The sequence below is a fragment of the Crocodylus porosus genome, unplaced genomic scaffold, assembly GCF_001723895.1.
Source record: "Crocodylus porosus isolate Cpor-Errol unplaced genomic scaffold, CroPor_comp1, whole genome shotgun sequence".
Classification (NCBI taxonomy): domain Eukaryota; kingdom Metazoa; phylum Chordata; order Crocodylia; family Crocodylidae; genus Crocodylus; species Crocodylus porosus.
This window is the reverse complement of record NW_017728918.1, coordinates 54569243-54589127: the sequence shown is the minus strand read 5'-3', so window position 1 is coordinate 54589127 and position 19885 is coordinate 54569243. Positions and strand designations below refer to the sequence as shown.

Below are 19885 nucleotides of genomic sequence, written 5' to 3'. Positions count from 1 at the left end.
AAAGATGACAAGCCTACTCTTTTGCTAGTTGTTAGCCTGTGTATACCTTTTCCTAGCATCTGAGGAAAGGGCTAGCAGAAGGGAAAGAGATTTCCTAAGTTCCACTTCCATGGGGATCCATGCCTTGAAAATAAAAAGAAAATTTTCTTCCAAGTGGTCACTAGCACTTGGAAGAGGAGTGGGAGGCAAGTTGCAACTATATAAGAGGTCATCTGAGTGGGAGTGCAATCAGTAGGTCTAAGATCCCTAGTGTGTGCTTTTCTTGCAGAAGGAAAGGGGTACATTTTAATGTTCCTGAAAGCTTAAAGAGGAACAGGGAACATAAAGGACAAAAGGGCCATATCAAATCAGGCCTGCCTGGAAAAGCTGTCTCCTTGGTTAACAGCCTCTTGGATCCTTTTGACAGACTCATGCTCAAACCCTTGATATGCCAAAATACCTGCTGTGCTCCCTGTGGAAGTTTCAATAAGTGGGTTTATTTATTATATCCATACCTAGAGATACAACATGGTCCCGGGAATGTAAAATTTTCCCAGTTGTGGTCTGAGGAGCCAAAATGTAGAAGTCAATACATAGTATCCTAACCCTTTGGTCCTTATTGTATCTTTTGCATCACTGGATTTTTTTTTGGGGGGGGGGCACAAATAGTGACTGCATCTGCATAATAGAGATCTCAGAGATCTCAGAGAGACCTCCTCAGAAGTGGTAAGTTTTCCTGGTGCTAAACCCTGCATCTCCTGGCAGTTCAGAAGCAGCACATTATTTCTAAACTGGGGAAGTTTGAACAGAAATTGATATTTTTACAAGTGTAGTGTAGTGTAGTGTAGTGTAATATAAAATTAATCCATTTTTAAATAATCCTGTCATCTATGTCTTCCCTGCAACATCAGAAGAGAGTTTTCTGGCAGGAAAGTCTTGGCAGGCAAGCTCCTCGGAGAAACACAACATTGCTTCTCTGGGGCAGACAGCAAAACAGATAGCTGCTAGGACTCTCATCTGTCTCTCGGGATTTGTATGCATCTCAGCTATACAAGCTCAAGAACACTGTGCCTGTGTTCGACCGGGCCATTCCCCTCCATGGCACTGTCAGAATGGTGAAATTATCATTCTACCTATGGTAACTTAGTAGCAGCCATCTTCACTTATACTCTTCAGTGCATGTCACAGAGAATGAAAGGAAATGTTAAACTGAATGACTCACAATTAACCTTCCTGGAAAATTCTGGATACAATGACATCATTTTGTACAATGCCATGGAGATTGTGCAATGCAGACCTAGTTTTTCCCCCCTAGTTCCTTCAGCTTGAGCACTTCCCCACTATCTGTACCAAGTAGAAAAGACTTAGATGTCTTGTTTTTCTATCTGACTGATGTGGATCTGTTGAGGGCAATGTGCCCTGTAAGCTTGGCTCCCTCATACAACAGCAGCTGGGCCACAGTTGTACAGCAGTAAACTGCTAGAACTCACTCCCTCACTCTTCTGCAAAGCTGGGATACATTTGCTTTCGAAGCACACATTTCCGGGATTCTGGTTTTTTAAACCGAGTTAAGATATATTTTCATATAATGTTTACTGTTTAGAACAGCCAAAACCAACATAAACTTTCTAGCATCTAAAAACTAACAGGTTGTGATGCCTAGACTGTTGAATTTTCTGATGTGTTTTTGGTCTTAAACTTGGTTCTTAATAAAAGAAAAAGCTATACATTTATAAAAAATATTACCAGCATCAGCTCCCTCTTTGAGGTTTTCCAGTGCCCTTGGTCTTCTCTGGGTCTAGTTTTTAGGCTGCAAACCCTTTAGAGCAAGGCATGAATTTGTGTTTGTCTATAGTATAGGTGCCACACACACACAGAGACAGTGCTTTAAAAATTATTAATAAATAATACATTTATACAGTCCATTTGTTCTCTTAGTGCTGCAGTATTCAGAAACAGTGAGAAACCACCTTCTCAAAGACTTGGCTGCATGCAGAAGACAGGAGAGCTCTGGTTTAATATTACACTAGTCAAATAAATCATTGAAAGCGTTGTGCTCTAACATGCGCTTAAGGCCTTCAATTACTATAACTATGAAATATATTAAGACAATATTAATATATAATAATTCTTGTATACACATACATGAAGAGAGGTAATGCAGCCAACAGGTTATCAATAAAAATGGGTCTGTGTTTCAGTACATACTGCAGAACAGAAATGACTACAGTGCACTGTAGAAATACCTGTCCTAGCTTTACACTAGCTAGTTCAGGTACTGGTAGCAGTAGAGCTGCAAAAGCATAGAGCTCAGTGCAGTTAATGTACCCTTCTTTTTGGGTGGGTCTTGCAGCCTGCAATGAACTCCTTGCTACTGCAGCTACCAGTATTTGTGCTAGGTGGTTTATAGCTAGTTCAGGGCTCATTTGTCTCTACACTACACTGCAGTCACTGTGACTGCAGCATAAATGTACTCTGTTTTCCACATTGGGTTTAGGCTTAGGTACAAATATCAGTCAGGGACTGGACTGTGGCTGGTGCCTGAAAATGGCATTGGATGGCATAGACATCTCCTACATTGATGTTTTCATAAAATCTATTCCCTTTGAGGAGCTTCCATTCTCTTAGGCTGGACTATTGTGAGAATATGAATTTTTGGCAGCATTTGTACCCAAAGTGGAAAATAAGGCCTTTCCTGGTTGGTGTTTGATTCCAAAAACATAGGGGCATATCCAAATCCAGGCCTTCTAATCCAAATCCACTCCTTCAAAATGTGAAGGAGTTTACATTCAGGACTAGGCTTTGGCTCATCTTTATGTCTGACCACAGTGATTTTATTAAGTCACCCAGACAACTATGACAGTCAGCTCCCTCAGTCTTTCTCTTTTGATTCAGGATAGATCCACAAAGGAGACTTTGGCATTGCAATGCTGAGTATTACAGCACCTAGTTTTTAGGCATCCACCCACGTAACACAATGCACAACAGTCAAGTTAGGTGGCTAGGCTCTCTATACATCATACTGGTACATTTAGGGAGCCATATGAGGTAGCCATTAGGGATGCCAAGACCAGGGCTGTATTTTTAAATTCTACCTTGAGATGGAGGGAGAATACAAAGAGTATAGAGGTAGATTTTTTTTTCCTGTGGCAATAGAGGACAGGAATAGGAACAGTGGTCTCAAACTACGGCAGAGGAAATTTAAGTTGGAAGCTAGGAAAAACATTCTGGCTATGAAGGTGATTGAACATTGAAATGGGCTATCTAGAGAAGCTGATAAATCTCCATTACTGGGATTTTCAAGAGCAGGTTTGATAGTAAATAAATACAGACACTTGACTGGGATGATTTAATTATGGGCGATTCTTTCCTGAGCAGGGGCTGGACCAGATGACCTCATGAGGTCCCTTCTAGCCCTACTTTCCTGTGATCTTATGATCCTACATTCTTCTCTCTCACAGGATTCATAGCCCTAAACCTTCGCTTGAAGTTAAATGTCTAAGTCTTCAGTCATTTGTGAAATGAACTGGGGACAATCTTCCGTTTCTAAAAATGGCCAGAGAAAGAGCACTCGATACCTTGGTGGCCTTTTATCCAATAGATCTTTTTTCAGAATACTGCCCTGAGATGTGGGAGACCTAGGACCTTTTCTGCCTGAGGGACTCTGAATGCACATTTCTTTCCTTGCAAGAGTGTACCCTAACAACCAGATTAAAGGAATCAGTCTTCTAATCTAAGTTACATTGAATATTTCCCCACTTTTGAGTAGTTAGTGCAGCAGGGACTCAGGCACTTCTAAGCATGCTCAGAATCAGACCTTTAGACACTGATGGAAGTTTAATCTCAGAAACGTAAAGATATTGGGTGCCTGTAGGTCAAGTGGTACCAGAGCAGGGTTGTTGATTGTCTAAATATGAGATGTAGGCACTAAATATGGGATGAAGCAGCTAGCTGCCTACATCCATTTGTAGATTTAGTCCTAAATGTATAGTTCTTGATATAAAATAAATTACATGTCTTTATTTATAATATGAAGCACACTGTTTTACCCCTTAAGAAATATGTTTGACTTTTGATTGTTAATTAGTGCAAAAGTTTTTCTTGTTGTTATACAGCAACAAGAAGCACAAATGGCTTTCTTCTCATTATGTACATGCACAAAATTTAATGATTATCAATCAACATTTTCCTTGGGGTGTAGTGCATAGTAGCTTACTTATTTTCTATTAGTTGTCTTTCTGCAACAAGACAGAAAAAACATAATACTTATATAATAGAACAATTGGAGCAGTATTCTGACACGTCCAATTTACATGGTACATTGTCTCCAAAGAATATCTGAGTAGAAAATACAGAACAGCTATACAAACCTACTATTACATTTGAGAAATTATTAGCTTCAAAGGAGTTATAACAGTATGCTATTACAACTCTGAATACATTTTCAGTATCTGTGTTTTTAAAGAAAACTTTATAAATATGCAAATTTAAGATCAACAAATCCAAAATAAAATGCACTAAAAAAACTGATATGTAGACAAAAGTTTATTTACACCATACAACATTTTAAATATTTTATACACAGCTGCAGCAGAGAAAGCTAGTCTGAGCTTTCCAGAGAAAACTGCAATAATAAAGATGTGAAATATATTATTCATATAAAAGTGAGATTATTACTTTATTGCATTTAAAGCAATGAAGAATGTAGCTCAACAGACATTCATTTAATGACAAAAACTTTGCTTTTATATTATAAAGTAAAAAGTGTAGTAATGGCCAAACAGACTGTTATAAACTTTAAAAACTGCATAAATATATACATTGTGCTTCATGGTGAAGTTTTTTGAAAACTAAACCAAATGAAGCTGTTACAACATGAATCGTTGCTTGAGGTTTATCTATAAAGATTACCTTACAAATCCATTCCACGGGTACTTACAACACACGATGGTAAGAATTGTACACCTGGTTCTCCACTAGCTTTACCAGTGGGAATATACTGTACGAAAAAACCACTGACATTTGGCACATGAAGATCCTGACATAAAATAGTCACAATGTTCAGACAGGAATGTCAGGCTTCTCAAAGTCTCTTTAGTGTCAGTGCAAATAATTCATTGTGTTTGTTCAGTTTGTTTAAATTTTGCTAAACTTCTGTTTGAAAGTCACCTTCTTGCACATCTAAAGGCAAGTTCAGACACTTCTCCCATTCTGCTGGTCTTAGTTCTAAAGCATCTTTTGCCTCTGTGTCTAATACGTTTATCGTAGTATAGTGTTGGTATTCACTTGTGTTTTTGAAACTGTCCCATGGAGCCTTGTTCGGTGTTGGGTTTTCCTGAAAACAGAAGAAAAGAGAAAAGGGAAATAAATCAAAGGAGGAAATGAAGTGCTTTCTGTTTATAATTTTGATCACTGAGGTAGCCTCATGAGATGATAAAGTCACAGAGAGGAAGTGACTTTGAAGGGAGCCAAACTGGCTGGTATTCAGCACCACTCTGTCTTTCCCTCTCTGTGAGCAATCAGTACTTTGGCAGCCTCATAACCTGAGCTGCCAGCTAAACCCTTTCCTTCTAGCAAGTGCCAAGTTTGAATAGAAAATGGCAAAGGCCATGGTGCGGACTAGCACTGAAAGCTTTAATTCATTAACACTTTGGTAGAAAAGGAAACAAGGGAAAAATAAATGAAAAGATATTCTGATCTTGAATTATAGAATTATGCAAAATAGAGGTTGCTAGCTTGGTTTGAAACTGGAATAACTTGGTGATCTGTTTATGAGATACCAGTAGAACTGCTCCCAGCTGGGATGTGAAAGGCCTCTTCCTGTAGACTACTAGGGGAATTGAGGGCTCTAAACATGTTGCAGGATGAAGCTGTTTCTGATGGGAGGAATGAATTTTGAGACTAAAGGCTGACCATTATATTACCAACATGTTACTATAATTCCACATGTTAGAGAAGGGCTTGTTTAGGACTCCAGTATTGGCCAGTTATGCAATCTAATATCTTATCTAGCACCTGAGAAACAGAGGTGTGACACACAGAACAGCTTCCAGTTGCCACTGCACTGTGCAATTGTGTTTGTGCAGCTGAGTAACAGCTATTTTTCATCTCCCAGTGCCAAGTGGTGCCCAGGGCAGCTGCCCCAGTTACCCTGCCCTAGACACCCCAGCCCTGAGAAGTAGAGCATACCATTTGTCTGCTGCTTATTAATAAACCCTTCATAAGCCTTAGGCCAGTTACATGTTTCATATCAAAATCATCTCAGATTTGTACAACAAAATTGTTCCAGCTAAGTTTTCCTTTGATATTTCAAGTTGGTTCAATTCTTAAAAAAAAAAAAAAGGAAAAAAGAAAAAAGGCATAATTTGAATTGGCAGGGAATGCCAGAATCAGATGTGTGCCTTCATGGACCACAGCTAAAACTTAACTAAGCCCCGAGGAGCAAAAAATCTGGAACAGATTTTGACTGGTGTAAATTGGTGTAGCTTCACTGACTTTACATTGGCTGAACATCTGTCCCTCTGAGCTGAGTGCAGCTCTAGGCAAACAGATAAAAGAGAAAAGACTTTCAAGCCAAATATTTTCTTTTAACTTGCATTTTTACACTAGTATAGTATTATTACTGATTAATAAATGTGGCACAGTAAGTTATAAATTAGCTATTTTAATTAAGGAGAATCAACTATTCCCTTTCCTATTATTAATCAAATCTAATCAGATTATAATTTACTTTGTCTTTCTTTTTTTGCTGTGCACAGACAACATTTAAGCAGGAATGACTGCCTGATTTTTCAAATGGTAAATATTTATAGAACTCTTGCAGACAAGACTCAGTCCTACAGGGACACTGCGTACTTCACAGAGTGTGTTAACTGTGAGTGAATTTAGCTGAAGATACTTTTACATATGATATAATACTCACTTGGCTATTACAAAAAAAGAGAGAAAAAACAAAACTAACCCCCCCACTGGACACATTAAACCATTCAGACACTTTCTTTGTGTTACATGGTAAGTTGGGGTGGCTCCTGGAGCTCTTAATACCTGCATTGTCTGCACATTTGCACCTGAAACTAGTTTTGAGCACATGGCTCAACTCAGGGCAGGATTTGATGCCCTTCTGATGTGTGTTACTCAGCTCCTGTTATATTAAGGCATAGCTACTCAAGCCTACACCTTAGTGTAAACATAGTTTCATAGTTTCATAGTTGGTAGGGTTGGAAGGGACCTGAGCAGATCATCGAGTCCTACCCTTTGCCATGGCAGGAAAGAGTACTGGGGTCAAACGACCCCAGCAAGGTGTACATCTAGCCTCCTCTTAAAGACCCCCAGGTGATCTGGATCAAACCCACTGCCCCCACTGCCCTCCCCATGCCCCAGATCCCTGCTCACTACCCCTTTCCCACAGCCCCCACACTAGCTTACTTGTGGTTGCCCATGCTGTCTGCCCTAGGGGAGAGATAACACACCTGCCTGGCTACTGCAGGTAGCCTGCAGCTCTCTGGGTGGGCTCAGCTCAGAGAGAAGTGGCAGCCTAGTGTGGGGGTAGGCAGGTTAACCCGTCTCTGCCTGCTCCCTGGTGTAGTCCACATGGGCAGCCAAAAGTGAGCAAAAGGGAGCCCTGGGAGGCAGGGAAAGGTGACAGAGTGGGGGGAACCTCAAGACACAGGGGGGTGCCAGGGGCAGGGGGTGGGGAACTGGGGGAGCCCTGGGGGGAGGTGGAGCAAGAGGGTAGAGGGGGAAGCCTGGAATGGGCATTCTTGCCTTCGAATCCTCAAGCTGAGCTAGCACTAACACCAATCAACATTTGAGTGTCTCACAATATAAGGCCATAAATCTTTTGGATCTGGTAGATGAAAACTAACTTTAAATGTGCTCCTATCAGTTCAGTTATTTGTCATCCATACTGATGTCAATGAATTAGTTACCGCCTAGTTATGAAATCTGATGAATTAGAATTTTTCAAACGTCTTTGATTGTTTGTTCTGGGGCTAAGAGTAGCTCAGAATCATACCTTAAAAAAAATGGTGTGAAACTTGCTATTTTGTCCATAGGTAAAATTATTTTAAATAATAAAAATGCAACATAATACTCACCATACTTCCTGATTTTGGTACATCCCGAAATCTGTCCAGAGTCTGAAACTTCTGATTTAGCTCCTGAAACAATTCCATATGCCTCTTCCTTGTATGCATGACCTTCTGTAAAACAGAATGCAACTGCTTAATCTTTGTAGTTGAATCTGGGCATATTTTAAAGCATCATTATTTTCTCTAATATAATAAATTTGAGAGTACTGTATTTTCCCTATAAACTCAATAAATGGAAATGAATTGCTCTCAACCTCCTACCTGCTCTGTTTAATGTAATTCCTGTATACAACATTTTTGGTTTTTTTACCCTTGCTCTTATCAAATGGCTGAAAGCAGGAGATGTTCCCTTTTGTGCTAGTGCAGATGTATTATGAATGTGATGGCAGTCTCTCTGGAAGATCTTAGTCATTCACAAGTTAAAATTGGTTTCTAGAAATGCCTTCAGTATTAAAATATTTTAATTTCAACATGAAGGGACAATATGGTGTGAATGCAGCTTATAGGCATAATTTTTCTGAAAACATTGTTGATGGGGACAAAAATCATAACTTTGATGTTATGGAAGGCTTGATTCAGTAATGTATATTGTCATCTCTGAATAATCCTAAGGGTCTCAAATGTTATCTTTCCAATCAAATGCCTTCAAGTCATTCATACATTCACAAAATGAAGTTTAACTAACATTTCAATTGTGCTCTGGAGGGTAGACTTTCAGCAGTACATTGGGTTTGTATTCCAGGAGCCTGGAATGATCTGCTGTGCGAGCCTGTAATTAGCACTGCATCTGTCTGAGCTATGGGCCACTTTCATTGCTGCTGAAAACTGGTGCAGTTCCACTGACCTCAATTGAACAGTGTCAACTTAACACCAGCAGACAAGGTAACCCATGAAACTGTTACAAAAACAGAGTCTTAACTGTTTTCAGAAAGATGCTGCCCCTGCTTTAGTAGGCAGTCTTAAAATGTAGTAAACCCTTCAATTTTATTTCAATAACGTAGTGAAAGAGCTGATTTCTTATTTTATGATATCAAGGTTTACATGCAAATAATGGATTTGTATCATTAAATGTGAAAAAATAACTCCATCCACATCCAGGAAATATATGTGCCACACTTGCATGTGGAACAGCTCAGATACCACATGCGTACATGGACCCTGGTTCTTTTTTGTGGCTTATATAAGCACTATTCATAGCTGTAGTCCCTACACTTGGGGGAGCCTTTATACTCTTATTATGCCTGCATTTGTTCTCTCACTAAGAGCAAGTAAGAGTCACTGCATGGAGTTAAGGTCAGCACTACTTAATACAGGCTGGTAGTGGCTGGCCCTGAAATAATAGTATAGCCATATTAAATTTTAATTGTTTTACCTTCCATTTCTAGCATTTATAAATGGCATGAAGGGCACCTACCTACGCTGTTAGCCATGCAATTTTACCCATGCAATATAACAATCATGTTATTCCCACCATTGCTACTCTGGGTCTTGAGGAGTTGTTGGATGATAGATCAGACTTCCAAGGTCTGGAAATTGGCAACATTATTCACAGTAGGGACATGAGTTATAGCTAGTAATTACAGACCGATTAAGTTAACATGAGTTGTATGGAGAACAAGGGAAACAACTTTGAAGGATTCTGTGAGAAATTCCTGTGCAACATAATTTAGCTGGCAATAGATGACCTGAATTTATGAAAGAGGTCTCACTTAAGCAACTTGATGGACATTTTTGAAGATATTACTTCTATGGTCAGCAAGGAATATATAGCAAATTCCATATACACAGAATTTCAAAAAGGCAAGGGTCTACCTCTCAGATTATTTGACTAAAATAAAAAGCTATGATAATGAGAATAAAACAGATTTTGCAGGTTCAAAAAAATGGCCTTAGACCAGGAATTAGTATAAGTGTATGAAACCGATGTCTCCAGTTGGGAGGTTTTTAACCACAGATTAGAACGTACTGAATCCTTTTTGATATTTGTCTGAATCATTTACCTAAGTATTTGCTAAGTAATGTAAATGCCTTTCTCAGTTTGTTACACTATTCCTGAAGAGAAGCAAAAGTGGGATGGGAATTTAAATACTTTCTGCAGGTTGTCTGCCAGAAAAATACTTTAGATGTTATTGCTGTAAAATAATGAATACAATCCACATAAAGCAGTGGGTCTCTTCTGTTTCTTTGTATTTTCATGGCCAGCTTTATTCCTTTCTCTCTAGTTCCCTATCCATCTTGGTGTTTGTAAAGAACAATCAATATTTTTAGCATGATGAGAATAAACAACACTGTCCATTTTTCTCCATTGTTGCTTTCTTCCTTTAAATGCCCTATGTAATTCTTATTTATCTACTTCCTTGCTTTATCTACATTCCCCCAACCACATCCCTGGCTGAAGTCCCCCATCCCCCTGAAAACAGGCAAGTAGAAAACAGGATAAGTTAATATACTTTCTGATATATCAATGTGTACCAGCTCCCTGCACTGAAAATGGGAACGAGAAGGATCTTCAGAGGAGATGACCTGGCACCTCCCTTCACTCCCATCCAAGTCTGCATTGCGGTGTCTCTGCACAAAGCCTTCCCTAAGAGTGGGAGGATGGAGAAAAAAAGCCACAGAAGCTGCATTCTCTTCTTCCACCCACTTCCCTCTGCAAGATGGAAAAAGCAGGTGGTCCTTTTCCCTCAGACAGGATTAGGTTTTTTTTCTCTTCATGACCTTTTTTACTGTTTCTATCTAATTTTACCTCCACAGTTTGTTTGTTGCTTTATTATTCTCATTTGATTTCTTTGCTTTTGCTTACTTTTATTTAGAGTTTCTCTCCCCTTCCAGGGTTTTCTTTGTTTTTGCTTCCCCAGTTTGGTGCCTCCAAATATATTTCCAAAAATCCTTTTGATCCACCACAGTCTGGAAAGGTGACCTGAGCACAGTACTGGGAGCCAGCAACTCTTGATTTCTAGCTCTTTCACCTTCCTATTTGCCTTGCAGCCTATTTAAAATATTTGAGTTATGCTCTCTTCACTCCAGCTCATTACTCTCTACCAAAAAAAGCCCAAATTGTGGAACAAGACACAAAATAAGGCAACCCCTCCTCCCCCCGCTGTTTATTCAGGAAAATTGAAACACAGTGGAATTCTTTAGAAAAGAAACTTTTTATAACTTTAGTTTTATGGTCAGGCCCTTGAGGATAGACTAAAGGGCCTGAATCTATTCAGCCTCCACAAGAAAAGACTGAGAGGGGATCTGGTGGCCATCTATAAACTTACCGGGGGGACCAGCGGAAAATAAGTGAGGCTTTGTTCCCCTGGGCACCACCTGGGATAACAAGGAATAACAGCCACAAATTGATTGAGAGCAGGTTCAGGCTTGATATCAGGAGGCATTGCTTTACTGTTAGGGCTGCCAGGCTTTGGAATGGGCTCCCAAGTGATGTGGTGCTCTCCCCTACGTTGGGGGTCTTCAAGAGGAGGTTGGATTGGTATCTGGCTGGGGTGATATGATCCCAGCACTCGTTCCTGCCCAGGGCAGGGGGGCGGACTTGATGATCTGTTCAGGTCCCTTTTGACCCTAAAAACTATGAAACTATGATTCTTTAATACTGATATTAATATGTTTCTAAAGCTTTTATCAATAAAAACAAACCAACACCAAACTGGCATGGAACATGGATACTTTAGGATTATGGTCAGTGACATACTATGGTATGAGACAGAGTTGAAAAGTATGGTCCCGCTAGGGTCCTATAATTGTTACATGTAGTAGTTCTGTTATTTATCATCTATATTGGTACACAAGTTACCCTGCCAGATTGCTGCATAGTCTGTTAAAATATGAAAGATTAAGATGATGATCTTTTAATGCATTCTGAGGTTACTTGCAACTGATATAAACAGTTAGAGCCTATCAAAATATGAGCTGAATCCTGTGTGACCAAAAATGCACAGGCTATTCCTTGCACTCATATAACCTAGTGCTGCTGTATGAAGCATGACCCATATCTACTTATATTTATTTGCCCACCTACTAGAGGATGCTGTTTTGCTGTTAGGTTTTATTGTGTAATGTTTGTGAAGTACTTGGAAAATATGGGGCCCTAGTAAATCAGAAGTAATTTAACTGAAATGAAACTGAGGAAGAGGGAGAAAAAGGTAACAACTGTTGTCCCTTGTGACAGAGAACATGACACAAAGTACAAGCTAATTTAAATTAAATCACAGCTAATTTAAATCACAGTGAAAGAAGAAACAAAACCCCTTTCCTAACTGTAAGATCCATAGGACCAAGGAATAAACTGCTTAGGGAAGTTATGGAATATCTTTACTTGGACATTTTCAAAAAGAGGTTGAATAAGCAGATGTCTGGGATGGTTTAGTAACAGCACATGCTATATCTGTGCAGGAGATTGCATAAAATACCCCTGAGTTCACCTTCAAACCTAAGATTCTATGATTCAATACATTAAATACATATGAAAATAGTACAACTGAGTACTGCTCTGTCAAGCAGACTGCTAAGAACTACATAAAAGCTGCAGATTTATTACTAAATTAGGAATCTCCATTTTTAAATGTTCCCATAGTCCCAGATGGGAAAGTAAATGTAAAATGTAAAATTAGTGAAATATGGTATTGTTTAGTGAAAAACATGATTGAAAGATATTATGAAAAAACAAAAAAGAATAGTTGATAAAATGAGCTATGGGGAGGGCTTATTTATAAACATGGTTCAGTTTTCTATTCCCATTGTCCTTATGTCTAGTTTTATACTAGACTAGTTTAAAGTTGAGCATTTAGATTTTCATTGAGCAAATCTAAGTGCATATGAAAAAGATAAAGATAGTAAAGGGAAAGATAGTCCTGTGTACAGTCAGACATGTTTCAGGTGATGCGTGGGATGCAAGAAACGCATTCTTATCTGGATCTTGCCTGCTATTTTGGTAGCTCATTTTGTTTCATAGAGACTTTTAAACATTCTAAGTGAGATGGTAGATTTTTTTTAAACAAGTGTCTTCCTAGATTGAGACCATTAAAGTCATGTCATTTTTAAATTTTAAATGGATTTGAATCCAGGTGTTCAGAATCTAAAGATAAATAGCTGGACTCGATGATCTCCCGAGGTCCCTTCCAGCCCTGATGTCTATGAAATCTATGTCTATGAAATGTCTTGCTCTTTTTGCATGAACTGAACTGACACAGACAGCATCTCTTGGGTATCATTAGTTACAGCCTTTTATTTAATGAACTTTGTAGGTGCTTTCTAAATCTTGTAAAATGGTGCCTGTAATAATAATTGGGAAGGAACAATACTCATATTTTTGGCTTTGTTCTTAGGATGGAAACATGGGTGATTGGTGCCACCTTGGTCAGGGGGACGTGCCCCCCCCAGCAACCAGTCAGTGACTGGGGAGGGCCCTGCAGCCAATCTTGCTGAGTGGAGGGTGTGGTGGGGGCCCGGGGTGTCAACCCAAGGCCAATCTTGCTGATCAGGAAGTGGCCATGGTGCTCCCGGAAGTGGCCACAGCGCTACATCCAGCGCTCCCACTCCCTGACTGGCACTTGCAGGTGGGGCACTGGTGCTCCCGCCTTCCCCCCTGCCCATCACCTAAGCGGGGAGCATGGCTGGTCTGGGGGTGCACCAGTGCTCTGAGGGGGTGCACGTGCTCCCCTACACATTGCCACTGGATGGAAATCCTCTGCTATGTTTATCAGGAAAGATTCACAGTTAGTGATGTATCAGGAGTATTATTTCAGAAGATCAGAATGTTTTATTTTGTACACCCCAGCTCCTAGATCATCTACAGTGCTCTCTCAGAAGGTTGTCCTTGATGTCTTAGCCTCCTTTCCTATTCATCTAATTAAATCTTCCTTTTTGTAAAAAAAGTGATTTGATTCAATCTCTTTCCTCGGGAGTAAATATTTTATTGCAGATTCTTGCCAATTCCTACCTCAAATAACACATGTTTTCTAATGTTCAACTTATCTGTGAAGTCTGCCCACTGCCACAAAGAAAGATAACTTCAAAGTGCAGTGGGCAATACCTAAAAAGTGAAAAGGAAATGCTTTAGTCTTCTGTAATTGAAGTATATCATGCTTCCACAACATTGTGGGTCTTTCCAGTATTAGGGATTGAAAGCTACATTTCCCTAAGATCAATAAGGCCATGGATGGGCTTTTTAACTTTCCTTACAGTGGATAATCCCTGAATATTGAACATGTGGCAAAGGGGCCATTTCATACAACACTGGATACAAATAAATGTCTGTTATTTTTTTCTTTAGGGAGGGTTTTATTAATTGTTCCCCTATGCTCTATTGATAGCAACACTTAAGATTAGTTTGTTAACCAAAAGTGTGTGTAAATGTAAAAAAGACCTAGTGAATGGTTTTTAAAAGGCCATGTTCTTGATGGTTCATAAGCATTCTTCATATACTTGATATAGAAACATTTTCAGGAACCAGATATATTTTGTGATTGTAATGAAGCATGATGCAAAAACCCATCTGGAGTTTTGAACAGGGATTTACAAATATCAAACCTGTTCTGTGTGATTTTTGTTTATAAAGATGGAGTGTAAATACAGGAAAACCACAACATTTTTATGGGCAGTATTCTGCCTTTGATTCCCTAAGGCAGACTAGATATGGTTGGTCATTAAAATAAATAGTATCTGAATCTTATAGGTAAGAAGTACGATGCAGCTGGTGTCCTAAAAATAAATTCTGGTTGAGCCGGTAATAATTTCAACTTTAGGGAAAGAGAGGGAGAAACATAATGCTAGACTACACATAATAAAATCTGGCCATGTTTGTTATATTCCATTTTTTATTGCTTTTATGTGATAAAATAGACTGCATATATAAATTATGGCAGAAAAATACTAATGAAAGACACAGTATAGAAAGGACTGAAGTGTTAGAATGAGGGGAGGCTTTAGGAGTCTAAAACATAGAGCTAGTTGTACTTCTACATACTAGGGGGACAGTTAGCTGTACTTAGTACTATTAGTTCTAGTTTGTGAATGGGAAGCCATTGATCTGCATTGAGTTAGAGGTACATATGGTATCTTAAATCAATCCTTTGCAGTAGAGTTAGTCCTGTGACTGGTCATTAGGAAGATTTCAAGAGTCAAAAAAATTGGATTGCTTTGTACAAACTATCAAAGCATAGTGGCAATGAAAGTGACATTCTCCTCCTGCAAAATAAAACTCTTATGTTCTAGTCTGTGTTATAATGGTAGTTCCAAGAACCAGCTGTGCTATGAAATGTTAAACTGTTCACCATGGAAATACAAGACACAGAGCGCCCAATGTGAAGATCTGACTCAAGGCAAGGTCTAGGAGCAGGGATAGCAAAAAAGATATAATATTACCTCTGATCCTGGTTATGGGCAGAGATCAGATTCATCTCATAATGAAGCTCTGAGCAGCCTAATAGCTATTCTAATGACACTGGCACACATTAATTTAATGGTACAATGGGATCTGATCCTGGATCCCAACAATCACAGGTCCTGCTATGCTACACATTAATGACAGGATGTGTGATTATTGGGATGAGGGACCAAACCCCAATGATGTATGGCTGTTCAGAGAGCCAGCATGTGGAATTGGTCCCCACAGCCACCTTCCTACGGTGCCCTTTCAACTTGCCGGCATGTGTGAAACCCAGGATTGCAATCCCAGGCTCTGCGTGCACCTGAAAGTTGGAAGTCATCCATGGTGCAGCCCTGCCTGCATGGGCCTGTCATATACATGGGTTTGCAGATGCTATTTGGGGACAGTCAACTGGCTGCCTCTGATCAACAGGTTCAAAGCCATGCACCTAGTAGACCTGTATGTGAAGCTATCCCACATGTGAGTCTGCAAGTTCGAAATCAAGGGCCCAGCAGCTCTAGTTGTGGGGTGCAGCTTTGAACTTGCCAAGAACAAAGAGCCAATTAACTCATCCTGCCCAGCACTTGCAGATCTCCATGCCTGGCAGCTCCCATGTGTGCATGTATGTGGGGCTGCATGTGTGCTTCTTAGGGCACTCGGACCTTGATATTGGGGATAGGCTCTCTTATGCTAAGATCCCAGTGCCTAGGACTATTAAAAACTGTGCATGCAGTTTTTAAAGTCATGAGGTTTTGGAGGCCTGAGATCAGGGAGCCTCCCCCCAGTCTTGGGGTCTCGGTTTGCCAGGGCATTAAATATCATGTATGAAACTCAGCTATGCTAATGGGCTTTTTGACATGTATGTCACATTAGCAAATTACAGTGTGATACAAAACAACCTTCAAGATGTCCTACATTAAATTATGATGCAAATAAAAATCATTCTATTCTATTCTATTCTATTCTATTCTATTAGTCTCCTTTTGTGGGTACACAGTAGAGCTATGTGAAGCTTTGGTCCCTGATTATACCAGCAGAGATTCAGCCCGATTTGGTGGCTGAATCTCCAAATCCGAATCAAATCGGAACCCTCCAAAGCAATTCAGAGAGATTTGGAAAGATTTGGCAATTCGGACATAGATACAGCTTTAAATGTTTTTTCTACATACCTCAAGGTACCAGGCGGCTTGTGAATGCTGCGATGCTGGGGTGGATGGAGCTCCTTGGGTCCCCCTGCGGCCAAATGCTGAGCCAGGGGCATGTAGAGGGACCCACCATGTGCTCCTCAGTGGATCCAGAAGTGGGCTGGAAGTACTTCCGGTCCACTGGGTTCACTGCCAAGCACGCGGCCCGCCCCGCCCGTACCCCCTGCGCTCCTGTGGGATGTTCTAACCGCCTCAGCATTGCAGCGTTCACAAGCCACGCCTGGTACCTTGAGGTCTGTAGAAAAAACATTTAAAGCTGTTTTAAAGCTGGAATGGCCGAATCACTGATTCTCTGAATCAGCATTGAATCTTCAGATTCAGATTTGGACGAATCAGATCGGGACAGTGATCTGAACCAAAGAATTGAATCACTGTCCCTGATTCGGGCTGAATCCGAATAAAATATGGCCCATTTCAGCCTAGCTCAAAGTACTGTCAGATATATATATGTGTGTGTGTGTGTGTATAAACATTATAAGTGTTGCAGTAGCTGCTAACCAAACACAAGGAAAAGGTGTAGCATGCACTTTGTGAGTCAGTTGAAAATGTATAACAGGATAGATGACACTAGAGAACAGAATATGGACAATATTGTCACTGTTTGTGCTGAATTGACTGGTAGGAAGGATGCTTTAATATCTGTTGCCATAGAGAATGTTCTCAGAGACAAATGCACTGAATTCCTGACCTTCTAAATGGAATCGAGTAATTCAGATTTCTTTTGTGTTCGTACTGCTTTTATATAATTTTAGAATTACTTTTCACCTAGATTTTGTTACTAATATATATTTTTCTTCCTCCTTTGTATGTACGTGTAGATATATGTATCTCCTTAGAACTTTATTGATACTCTTCTCATTTTTTTCCCTTTTTGTGTGAATGTATGTATATTTCCTGAAGGAAAATTCTATTAAATTGTGTTAAATTTGAGAGTCAATCTGGGGTGTGTAAGAGTAATTATCCACAAAACAAGCATTACAAACTCAAAATATTTAGAGGTAATGTTGAACTTCAAAGGAATCCAAACAAGTTAAGATCTGAAAATGCATTTTAAAAGTCAAACAACCCTAACTCTTGCCTGCAGTGACACCATGGAATAACAGTGCAATTATGATTCTAGTGCTGTTTTCCAAAACGGAATTTAAATTGATTTTTTAGAGAGACATTTTTTGTACCTGTTCATATGTGCCCCTTCAGGGCATTCATATTTTCCTCCTCAAGGCACTGCCACAGGGCAAAATTAACCAATGAGTTGAATTACCTTAGCTACCATGATGGCTCCAGGTACTAATGATCTGGGCTGTTGCCCTGGGCCTGTCTACATTCTATATAATCACCCAACTTGAAAGCACGACCACTAGTAAAGTGGCTGAATTATGTCTTATGCTTAAAATAAGGCTTTTATAGGAATTCTGTTCTCCTGTTACTAAGATAATTTAAAAAAAGATCTGAAATGCCAATTTTATTGGGCCCAAATTGAAAATAATTTTACTACAGGCTAGACAATAGAGTTATTTGTAAATTCTTAGCAAATTCTGTAATTACACAGAAATGACTTTAACTTGTGGGAGCTGGGTTTTTTCATGTGACACAAAGGCTGTCTCTCATTCTAAGTAAAAAGACTCTACTCTACATTAATGATTGGGTCCTGAAAAAATGCCTAAAATAATTATCTCTTTCATTGAATTACGTTTTTTGGAGGCACTATGGCACCCAATATAGTCTGTGCTTTAGGATGTTTAAATGTTAAAGGTATTCATCCTGCAAATCTTTTTGGTTTAGTTGTCACGTTCATATTTTATGCTTCAAATTTCATACAACGTATAACTCAAGAGCAAACCATACCACTACTAAAGGACGTAATAAAGGTATTAATAAAGCTCTTGCAACCCATAAGCAATAAATGTAAGCCAGATTCTTAACTCTGATGCAAGATATGCCTCTCAACATAAAAAGAAAAATCCATTCTTGCGTTTGTCTGTGAAAGCATATACTTTTTTTAAAGTTATGGTTGTTGTATAGTGCTCACAGGTTGTCAAAATCTGGCCTTGACTGACTGGTGCTCTATGCAAACAGTATGAGAGTTCAGTTTCATTGGAGAAACGCATGATGAATTATATCAAACTATTAACATTCATGACCCCACAGTTTATGCAAAACTTAAAATCCAGAAATCATTACTATTCTGCTGAACATTGTATGCTGTATTGCTTTGACTAGTGAATGTAGTTACTTACAGCCAAGCCCAAATAAACAGGAAACTGAAAGACCTCCACAGTGTTTGTGCCTGCATAAAATGGAGTAGCTAACAGCCAAAGCTATTTTTTGTCATAAATGACTACAAAGTTTATGAAGAAGTAGTTAGCTGTGTTAGTCTGAAGTCATGCAGATGGCAGGATAGATTTCAAGTTCATAAATGATTTGAAGTAGAGATCTATAGCATGAGCTTTCAAGCTGGAGCTTAAGCTCAAACTATACAGCTCTGATTTAATTACGATGCAAATCTGTCCTGCCTTCTACAAAGTGTCTGCCTCTCAAATTTGGGGTTCCAAACTGAGAAATCCTAGAAAAACCCAAATTTCACAGAGCAGGTGCCCAGTGATGGCCCTTCGGCATTCAGAATTTGACACCAGCAGAATCAGTAATCAACTGTAAAATCTTAAAAGCCCAATATCCAGAGAAACCCCAAAGGAAGAGATACTGCTAAATGAAGCAGGTTGTCTACGACACTATCCTTACTTACCATAACAGAGACGGCCTTTTTCAAAAAGAAAAACAACATTAACCACCACCAAAAATTAACAGATTTATAAAAAGGAAAAACAGACTAATCTTAAATGGTGCAGGAATTTAAGAACAGAAGCCACAATGACTCTTTAGTACTATGCAAAGATTTGATCTGAAAACATTTTACAAGCAACTCACACCAAAGTAATCTTAATGAAGTATCTATCGTGTTCTATGTAGCACCCAATTAAATTATCCTAATAATATGTACTATATCAGATGGTTTAAAATACATTAACGCTAACAGTTCACATTTTAATTTTATTAAAACAGGTTTAATAAGTAGGAATAATTCAGCCAGACTTACTTCAAAGTCAAGGTCCGAGTAACGTGATTTTCTTCTCTATTAGACATTCAAAAAAGAAAGAAAATAGTAAGTGCATTAGCATGGGGTCTATTTATCATAATCTAAATAACAACTCAGTTCCTTTATTATAAATTTACATTAAGAG

General features: G+C 39.2%; 1 protein-coding gene across 4 annotated transcripts in view; it reads right to left on the bottom strand.

Annotated features, from left to right (window-relative positions):
- Positions 1-4506: 4506 nt before the first annotated feature.
- ADGRB3 (adhesion G protein-coupled receptor B3) overlaps positions 4507-19885 on the bottom strand; it is a 701435-nt gene continuing 686056 nt past the window's right edge. For 2 of the 4 annotated variants that reach the window (XM_019537603.1, XM_019537602.1), the window contains exons 28-30: positions 19741-19776; positions 8076-8180; positions 4507-5314 (exon numbers count right to left, since the gene is read on the bottom strand). In XM_019537603.1, the coding sequence (XP_019393148.1) occupies positions 5126-5314; positions 8076-8180; positions 19741-19776 (330 nt within the window). In that variant the 3' untranslated portion in view covers positions 4507-5125. The remainder of the gene's footprint in view (positions 5315-8075; positions 8181-19740; positions 19777-19885) is intronic. The other 2 variants (XM_019537601.1, XM_019537600.1) reach the window with 1 other exon arrangement.